At 40.0% G+C, this 9641-nt stretch overlaps 2 protein-coding genes across 2 annotated transcripts; one reads left to right on the top strand and one right to left on the bottom strand.

Moving 5' to 3' along the window:
* Window positions 1-515: 515 nt before the first annotated feature.
* On the top strand, window positions 516-2339 carry LOC126633218 (14-3-3-like protein). Its single transcript, XM_050303792.1, has 4 exons — window positions 516-1133; window positions 1549-1671; window positions 1780-1896; window positions 1995-2339. Exons 1-4 carry the CDS (start codon window positions 645-647, stop codon window positions 2058-2060), a joined length of 795 nt encoding a protein of 264 aa, XP_050159749.1. The 5' UTR covers window positions 516-644; the 3' UTR covers window positions 2061-2339.
* Window positions 2340-7332: 4993 nt separating this feature from the next.
* LOC126633217 (VQ motif-containing protein 9-like) lies at window positions 7333-8768 on the bottom strand. Its single transcript, XM_050303791.1, has one exon. The coding sequence runs from the start codon at window positions 8622-8624 to the stop codon at window positions 7641-7643; it is 984 nt and encodes a 327-aa protein (XP_050159748.1). The 5' UTR covers window positions 8625-8768; the 3' UTR covers window positions 7333-7640.
* Window positions 8769-9641: the final 873 nt, after the last annotated feature.

Raw genomic sequence — 9641 nt, forward strand, 5'->3', positions numbered from 1 at the left:
TTTTGCCTTTCTGTGGGGACACATGAGATGCTATTGAGACGTTATGATATCTTGAGCCAATTACGCATGTGCTTAATAATTCTCCCAGAGTGTTGTAATGAAAAATAAAACACATTTTAAGCATTTGTTTTGGGCACCAAAAAGCTCAAGACCGACCATACATGGCTCTGACATACTGCCACAATTTTTCAGGGTCAAGAAATTTCTAATTCCCAAAAAGAGAAAAGAAAAGACAATTATTAAGACAAAAATAGTTTCAAGAAATCAAAAAGGAAATCAAAAGCCAGCTTCTGCCAACTGCCATTCAAAATAAAAAGGCGCACCTTTTTTCCAGTTCAAAAATCAAACTCCCGTGTTATTATTACCAAAAGCATTTATGAAAAAAAGTAAAATTTAAAAAAAAAAAAGTGCGTTGCCAGCTGCCGCTTCCACACCATCCAATTGGGAAACAAGGCCGGTACCAATCCAACGGCCCACATCTCCCCTCCTCCCAACGCAATTATCGCTCCACTACCCCCCAAAAATAACACCCCCCTTTCCCCTTTCCCCTCGAACCTCAAACCTCTCTCCTCTCCTTCTTCCCCCTACCAAAAATCACACTATCCTTCTGAGATCTCCAGATCCGATCCCTCCATCGACCAACAATGGCGGCAACCACCCCCTCCCCCCGCGAAGAGAACGTCTACATGGCCAAACTCGCCGAGCAAGCCGAGCGCTACGAGGAGATGGTCGAGTTCGTCGAGAAAGTCTCCGCCTCCGCCGATAAAGAGGAGCTCACCGTCGAGGAGCGCAACCTCCTCTCCGTTGCCTACAAGAACGTCATCGGTGCCCGCCGTGCCTCCTGGCGCATCATCTCCTCCATCGAGCAGAAGGAGGAGAGCCGCGGCAACGACGACCACGTTGCCACGATCCGTGACTACCGATCCAAGATCGAGACCGAGCTCTCCAACATCTGCGACGGCATTCTCAAGCTCCTCGACTCCAGGCTCATCCCCTCCGCTGTCGCCGGCGATTCCAAGGTCTTTTATCTCAAAATGAAGGGCGATTACCACCGTTATCTTGCCGAGTTCAAGACCGGCGCCGAGCGCAAGGAGGCCGCCGAGAGCACCCTCTCGGCCTACAAGGCCGCTCAGGTATCACATTGGCTTAGAGTTTCCTTATTTATTTGATTTAGGGTTTCATTTGCGAATCCAATTAAACTCACTATATGTCAATCTTCTGCATCATCTTGTCGTAAAATTAAACTTATGGTTAGTTCAGATGGAACAAATAGCTCAAATTTTCGTGCAGATTAATCTAATTTCTTTTGGTAAATGCCAAATTGTGTAATAATCTCAACTGATCATTTTGTATGCAATCACTTTAATGGATTGGATTGGTAGACATTGTGGTTAATTACGACGGAACAAATAGATTGCGAATTGTGTTCAGATTTTCATCATTTTTTAAATTCAGTGCAGAAAAATTAAGGATTGGATTATTATACCGTTGATTATGAATCAATTTATTGCTCGATTGTAAATGGATTCTGTGTTTCATGTGTTTCAGGACATTGCCAATGCCGAACTGGCACCAACACACCCAATCCGCCTGGGGTTGGCTCTCAACTTCTCTGTGTTTTACTATGAGATTCTGAACTCTCCCGACCGCGCCTGCAATCTCGCCAAACAGGTGAATGGCTTTGATATTTTATTGATTATAACACCGTGTCAGATAAGCATAAAATTTAGGAACTTATAACATTGTTTAACTTTGGATTTGATCTGTGACTTCTGCCAGGCTTTTGATGAGGCGATCGCAGAGTTGGACACTCTCGGAGAGGAGTCATACAAGGACAGCACTTTGATAATGCAGCTTCTCCGTGATAACCTGACCCTGTGGACCTCTGACATGCAGGTATTCATATGGATCATATTGATCCTGTCTCTTCTATCCTCCTGCTCTTCTGAGATATTACGAAGACTCATTTTGAATTGTACATGCTCTTGTTTCAGGATGATGCGGCTGACGAGGTTAAAGAAGCAGCAGCACCCAAGCCCACCGAAGAACCAAAGCAGTGAGCAACATTCATTGCTGCAAATTAGGGTTGAGCTTCTCCTCTATATGTTTTTAATAGGAGAAGGTAATCCTGGCTAATTCAAATCCTATTCCGATTCTAGGCATTCTTGTCCTTCCAATTCAATGGTTGACAAACACCGGTCTTTTCTTTTCCTTTATTTATTTTTCTCCTTTTTAATTAGTTTGTTTTTTTCAGTTCTGTGTTTTCGAATTGGGATTTGAAATATCTGTCTTGAATTTCCATCATGTTTGATTAATATCGCATATAATTTTACTCGTCATTGATGTCTTTGGGTTATGATTTGTTGTTGTTCATGGAGACTGGTCGTTATCTACTTTTACATGATTGTGAAGGGATTTTCCCCTTTTTCCTGTGAATGAAAATGGACTTGTTTGATTAGGACACAACACATTCATGGTACCTTTTGATACCATCCACAAATGTTAAGGTTCATATGAATTTAGGCCAAATAATGATTTTGATCCCTGTAGTTCGGGTGACGTATTTTAGTCCACGTAGTTTTAAATTTTACGATTTAAGTCGTGTAGTTTACGAAGTGTAATTAGGGCATGAGTGGTTGCGTGACATATGACCCCAGCATTCTCTTGTTTGAAGGATATAAGTCTTGTATGAATTTGTGGTTTAGTAAAACTACAGTAGTTACTGGCTAAAAAATGGATACATATAGACTGGAGGTGAAACTTTACCTAAACTACTAGAACTGAAAGGATTTGTTATCGGTACTCTGAAAAACGTTCGAGCTGGAGGAGTGTCGGATGAGTTTTTTTGAATTGTCAATACTAGTTCTCGAACTAAACTTGTAGTTGTGTGCCCGGTTTCGTAGCTCCTATGTCATGAAATAGACAGTGATGCCTGTGGGCTTGCCTTAATCCGGATCTTCTTTGGATCTTCTTTGCGAGGATCTTGGGTTTGTGAATCATGTTTGTTTACCGTAAATCGTGTAATCAATTTTTGTTAGATACTGTTTGTATTCAATTTTAAATAAAATAATTTAAAATAATTTCTGACCGTTCGATGTCCGATGAACGGATACGGTTCATGGATCCTCATTGGCTTGCCTAATAAACAATGTATTAGTTAATAGTTAATCTAATACAATCTGTTGACTTAATCATATCAGATCTTCGATATGTTTATTAATCTTATCGTCATTGATACTTATCTTATCGTCTAAAGCTCGGATTGGGACAACTTATTTAATCTTCAGTCATTCGTCACACTTTTGGGTAATGAAGAGCCATCACGACTCATTTAATATCTAGTCACGTGCACTTAATATTAAGGTGTAGTGGTATTTCTTTTTACATCGAGATGTTTTAGATTCGATTCTCGTTAAAGATGAATTTAAATCATATTATTGCTAGTTCATTATGAAGCTCAGTCTGCTTCATTCCTTTTGTGTAGATAATATCGTTTGTTTAAAAAAAAAAAAAATCTAATCATGCTTTTGTAAAAGGGTCTTCCTCTCTGGGAAGTGTAAATGAAGCCATCGTGTTTGAAGTTCAACTGTTTCTCTTATGCATTGTATGCATGTTCGAGCAATCAATCAGTTATAGTAATTTGTTATCAATTTCGTCATCTACAAGAGTTGAACTTAATACTTCCCACCTATAAGTGTCAAGTGGTTTTTGTTTGTTTGTTTTGTCAATTAGGGCTAATCTCTTCTTAAGTTAATCATGATTTAGAGATAGACCAGAGGAGCATGCTTGCAGACGCATCATCAAATGTGTACGTGTATCCATCTAAATATTAAATAAGGGTGGTGCTATGCTATCTACCCACATATTTTCACTTCTCACACACACCTTTTGTTAACTTTTAGCCTTTGATATTTTTGAATTCATTTGATCTGACAACCGAGGTTGAGAGAGGTGTGTGAGAAATAAAAAGAGATGTGTGGATAACACATCCTTGAATAATTGACATACTAAATAATCAATTTTTTTGTTTAATAGATAATTAAATTTCTGATTTAGGGATTCGCATTAGAGCATTTCCACCCATATGATGAATTTGGATTTAGGAGTGGACTTGTGGCTGTTACTATTCACTTAAATAGTAATTGTCTCGGCTTCTCTTTACCACTATTCCCCCATTGTGAATAATAACTACCATGGCAGTTACTATTCACTTAAATAGTAATTGTCTCGGCTTCTCTTTACCACTTTTCCCCCATTGTGAATAATAACTATCATGGGTGGAGGTGAATGTTGGATTGGATTTGTGACCTAGCCATGGCAAAAAATCATCGATGGACTTGCTCTTACACACAGGCTAAACTCATTGGGGATGTGCCCCATGACCTATGCTCGACATTCACTTGAAGACAGGCTCATAACTCAAATAGTCAAGAACGTTCACTTGTGTGCCTTAAGCAATGTGTTTGTCACCGCCAAACATCTAAACTGTCTACTATGACTCCTTTGTCAATTTGTTTGTACAAAGTTGTAGTTACAGCTTGAAATTATTCATGTATATGCAGCAGCACACACAAAGACTATTGTAGGTTCATTAGTGCTTCAAAATCACAATATAACACGTATATATAATTAATTCGTTAAAAGCACACTAAAAATATCTTTAGTGGCCAAATTCACAACGACCAAAGCAAATACTAAACAAAGCCCCGAAATTATGTGTATGTCCAGAGGAATTAGGAATATGTTTGCCAAGGCTATTTTTAATTAAAACACAGCCTGCTTTTCAACATCCCCAAAGCACTTCTTTCGTCCTTAGATCGATCGCAGTCGCTAAATTATACTAGAGAATCTATTTGCATAGGTCGTCTCCTGGAGAGATTTCTCTCGTGAAACTGATATTAGTCTCAATTGGCGACACTGATAGCATAGATGATTGTAACGTATTTAAATAGTACATGATTCGTCTGTTAAATATTTGTCATGTGGTGAATCAATTTCACGAAGGAATCCTTCCGTCTCATTAGCAATGATTGATGCTTAACTTAATGTCATGTTTTCCGTCTTGTGAGAAATGATTGATGCCTAACTTAATGTCGTGTTTTTTTTTTGGGGTCAACAACTTAATGTCAATCCGATCATGAACCATGACATTTGAAATTGAAAACAAACAATAGAGTTTGTTGCCCCGTCACTAATCCATGACTTAATAGTGGAGCATTCCACAAACATATGCAAATGGGTCATCAAAAGTGTACATGTATTGTATCCATCAAAATTTTAAACAATCAAATTTTTTTTTTACTTCGGTTACCTATGCTCAACATTCGCTCGAAAAGCATTCACCCTTGCACCTTCATCACGCATAGAAGCTGTCTACCATGACTCTTTGGTTAACTTTCGCAATAAAACGCATTTGGTCAATTCGCAATGAAACGTATCCGACATGCAGCGAAAAAGAGTAAAATATTAATAAGTTTGGTATGAAATGTAAAGAGCTTATAGACTAGGAACTCAAGTCTTGAACGAAACATACTAAGATGACCAATCAATCGCACGAGGTGAAGAAGTGGGCTAAGCCTCACAATAGGCTCTAACAATAATGTGGTCCAAATTCGTCTTTGGCAAGAATCGAACCTAAAACCTCACTTACCAGTGAAGAGGAATAACACTGAACCGTAGTACTAAGTGGCGTCTTGTTTGGCATTTGGTTACTCAGAAAACGGGTATGTGATTCCCTTCCAACTTTTGAAAATACTCTAGGGAATCACACAGCCTCTTTCAGTGCATCCAAAGCAGACACAGCCCCTAGAAGGCTAGAAACAATGCACTCCATGGGGAGGGAAAGGAACACCGCCGCAACGTTGTCTGCCAAAAAAACACTTGTTCATTGAACCTAGTTGCAACATCCAAGAATTAAATTGTCCTCGTCAAACAATAGCATTTGCTCCAAATACAACATATAAAGGTTGTTATCGAGTAATAACAAATTCCTAGGTCTTATAAGATTTTCTGCCAAAAAAATGACAGTTATAGGATGACAAGTTATATGCTTTAGAATTCTCCTCCATACGGGGCAAAGCATACATTTGCTGATTCCGAATATACAAGATATCAAATTAGTGTCACAAAAACATTTCAGAATTCCAAAGCTCCAACGAATGAAATGTGTGCGAACAAAATCCAGAACATATCAGATATGTCGAATTCTAAGAAGGACGGGGGAGGGGGTAAGTCAAGGCCAAAGAACAAAAGACAAATAAGGGCTACAACAGACGAAAACCAGCGGCAGCGCTAGGGGAAAGTGAAATTATGTCACAAACCAAGAGGTTTAACCAGGTTTAGTAGTAACAGGATTTGCCTGCAATGCACTTAAGGGGAATGGAACTATTGTTTGAGAACCTTAGCTAGGTTGTCTAGGTCAGCTTCTCCTATGGCTATTTGAGTTAAGTAGGGAACTCTGCGAACGAACAAGGCCAACTAATGGTGAGTCGAAAAGCATTTGAGGAAGTCTTAAGTTATTAAGTTCTTCATTCCCCCATTTCATTTAATTATTTCCTATTGGTTGGTTATACTTATACCTAATCAGCATGACATGTACAAGATCTCCTAGCACACTCCATCTGCAAAATCACACTAGAATCCAAAACCTAGTGTCTACACTAATCACTCACCAATCTTCAACAACTTAATATCCTTAAATTCACTTCAAACCTTAACTTATTAGCTTAGCACTTATCGGGTCCTTCACGACTTAGAACAACATAACTGTTTTTAATTTTTTACATGAACTCCTAGCGTAGTAAGGCTTGACAACAACACCTGGAAGTCTCGTGTTTCCAATTAATACGTTTTATCAACATCCATCACCCAACTGGTCAAAGAAAGGGAATGGCCCTTTTCAACATAAAACAACAAGTTTTGTTTGAACATGAAATTCAAACAATGAGGTGGAGTTTCATCGCATATGCAAATTAGGTGCCAAAAATAGATTGCATCAACTTAGCACCAAAATAGGATGAACATGTTGCCATGTATTGCACAAATCGTGATGATACCTGCAATATCACTCTTTTTTCTATTTGGTTTATTCAAAAGGGGAACTGTCATTGGAACTCCGAAGAAGTCATATACACTCCTCCGTTATAAAACACAAGGATCACTTGACGGAGCGCAGATGGTAACTTTTTTACTATCAGACCATTTTGGAATGCCAATAGCAACTTCCGATTAAAATTCGCAAATATATATGAGCCAGACATGCTTATAGCATCCAATTAGCAAATCGATATGCAGAAAGTTCACAAAACTAAGATAATTAACAACAAAAGCATATTTTAGCAGCACAAATTCTGTATATATAACATTTCTAACCTTTGATTAAACCCCAAATATCCAGATAACAAACAAAGAACAAACCTACATATCTTTCACTCTCATATATCCCATTTACATAACAAAGATAATGCCCTAACTTTAAACGGCGATGGACCGTTTTCCGTCCACCCACCGGTGATTGAATAAACCCCTCAACCCAGAATGTACAAAGTTCATGTCTTTCTTGTCTTTTTTATAAAATTGAAAATTAAAGACCCTAAACCCTAAACGACTGTGTTTTGAAGCTTGACTTACCTGAAGAAACTTTAGAAACTTCTCCACCTAGGGCTTGGTGCAGGCACTGTGGGCGAGAGCGGCAGCTGAGGAAACCCTAATTGATTTGGGGAAAGCAATGGGTACGTGGATCGCGGCGAATTCAAGCACCCGAATGGAAGCGGCGACGGAGGCATAGCGAACTGTGGCTGTGAAGCTATCGCCGTCGTTGTCTGCGGTTGTTGATTCGCTGATGTACCTATCCCCTGCAGCGGATGCGCAACCTGCTGATTCTGCCGCGGAGACGGCGTCAGATTGGTCCAGCGCGGCGAGACAAGTGGGGCCAGCGGCGAGAATCCCGAGAACTTCTGGTTGTTAGAATCGACGGCTGAGATTGAGTTGTGGAGGTACCGCATGTAGGCTGAGACGGGGGATTCAGCCGCTCCGTGTACGGTTGGGAAAGGAGGGAGGGGAGAGAGAGGGGTTGTGGACCGTCCGATGGAGTTGAAGTGAGCGGCGGCGGATCCCATGGGTGGGATGATTGGATTGCTGGCGTTTGGGGGTGGAGCGGCGCATTCTAGCGAGGGAGGGGGGCGGTTGTTAACCTGAGCGAGGGGGGGAGGGCGGATGCGCTGGAGGCGAGAGCTGATCTGGGGCTTGGGCTGGTGGACGGGCGGCGGCGGGTTAGAGAAGCGGTCGTGGGCGGGAGAGCCGGTGAGCTTCTGAACGACGTCGCGGAAGTCATTTTTGTTGATGTTGTAGACCGGCGGCTGGTGCTGCTGCTGTTGGGGAGGAAGAGGAAGTGGAGGAGGAGGAGGAGGCGGTGGGTTTTCAAAGTTGGGTTTTTTGAGGAAGGTGTTTTGGGTGTTGGTGGTGGTGGGTTTTGAGATCTTGTGGGAGAGCTTGTTGAGGTGTTTGAGGTAATTGTCCCTGCTGGTGGTCGTGTTGAAGCTTCCTCCGCCACCGCCACTGCCACTGGAAGCGGCAGTAGTGTGAGCAGCTGAATCAGTAGTTGAAGAGGGACAGCTTTTATCCATAACAAAAAACAACACAAAATTACATACAAACGCAGCAGACTCTCTCTCTCTCTCTCTCTCTCTCCCCCTCCCTCCTCTGTGTGGTCTGAGTAGATCTGAAAATATCTGGGGTGGCGGAGGAGCGGGGTTTTTGGTCGGAGAGTGGTGGGGAATGGGAAATGAGGATAATCTTCTGAGGGGGGGCAGGCAGTCGACGAGTAGGGACAAGTCTGGACTGGACCGTATATTATTTATATGGAATTAGAAAAAGAAAAAAAAAGTTTTTATTTTTTTAGGAAAATTAAAAATAAAGGAAAAAGGAATTAAGAAAAAGAAAATAAAAGAAATGATTTTTATGGTCCCAAGTCGAGAACAAAAAAGAAGCAATTAACAAATGTGTGTGTGTCTCTCTCTTTGGTCTCTTTCTTCACTTAAAAGAAGAGAAGGGACACGACCCGTAATGCAAGCCAAGCATCTCTCGACCTTTGATCTCACTTATCTTTCTCAAAATTATGCTTCTGCTAATTACAAAACGCTGGTTTAGTCGTATCACAAAGTTTAAAAAAAAAAATCAACCTATAATGTTTACTTCTAGTTACATTGCTAGTCATGCAAGCAAGATTAAATTTTTTTTTTTTTTATGGGAAACAATTTTTAGTTTTTATACGTTGTAAATTGCTTTATGGTGTTTTATTATTAAACTTTTTAGACAGTAAAAACAGACACAATTCCAATTCCAAATAGGAAGATTTTTAATGCAATTATATAATTTCTTTAGTACAAAATAATCCCTTTTTTGGTTTTTTTTTTTTTTACCACCTTTTGATGAATAATAATCCCTACTAAATACTAAATAGAGATAATAACACCTGCAGATTTGTTTGGTAGGGATTAAACATTTGTTGTGTAATGACATGGCATATGTATTTAATGGTGGTGGGTATTTTTCAACTTACGAAAATAAATAAATGTTAGCATTTTGGAACTAGATATTTTCTCATCTGGTCAAAATTTCTGTTACACTTGCCTTATCAACAT

This window comes from Malus sylvestris, chromosome 8, assembly GCF_916048215.2.
Source record: "Malus sylvestris chromosome 8, drMalSylv7.2, whole genome shotgun sequence".
Taxonomy (NCBI): Eukaryota; Viridiplantae; Streptophyta; class Magnoliopsida; order Rosales; family Rosaceae; genus Malus; species Malus sylvestris.

Bases quoted from the DNA above. Each gene is read 5' to 3' on its own strand.
- LOC126633218 (XM_050303792.1), top strand. From the start codon at position 645: ATGGCGGCAACCACCCCCTCCCCCCGCGAAGAGAACGTCTACATGGCC. The intron at 1,134-1,548 runs GTATCACATTGG...CATGTGTTTCAG, and splicing joins CGGCCTACAAGGCCGCTCAG to GACATTGCCAATGCCGAACT. The intron at 1,672-1,779 runs GTGAATGGCTTT...GACTTCTGCCAG, and splicing joins CCTGCAATCTCGCCAAACAG to GCTTTTGATGAGGCGATCGC.
- LOC126633217 (XM_050303791.1), bottom strand. From the start codon at position 8,624: ATGGATAAAAGCTGTCCCTCTTCAACTACTGATTCAGCTGCTCACACT.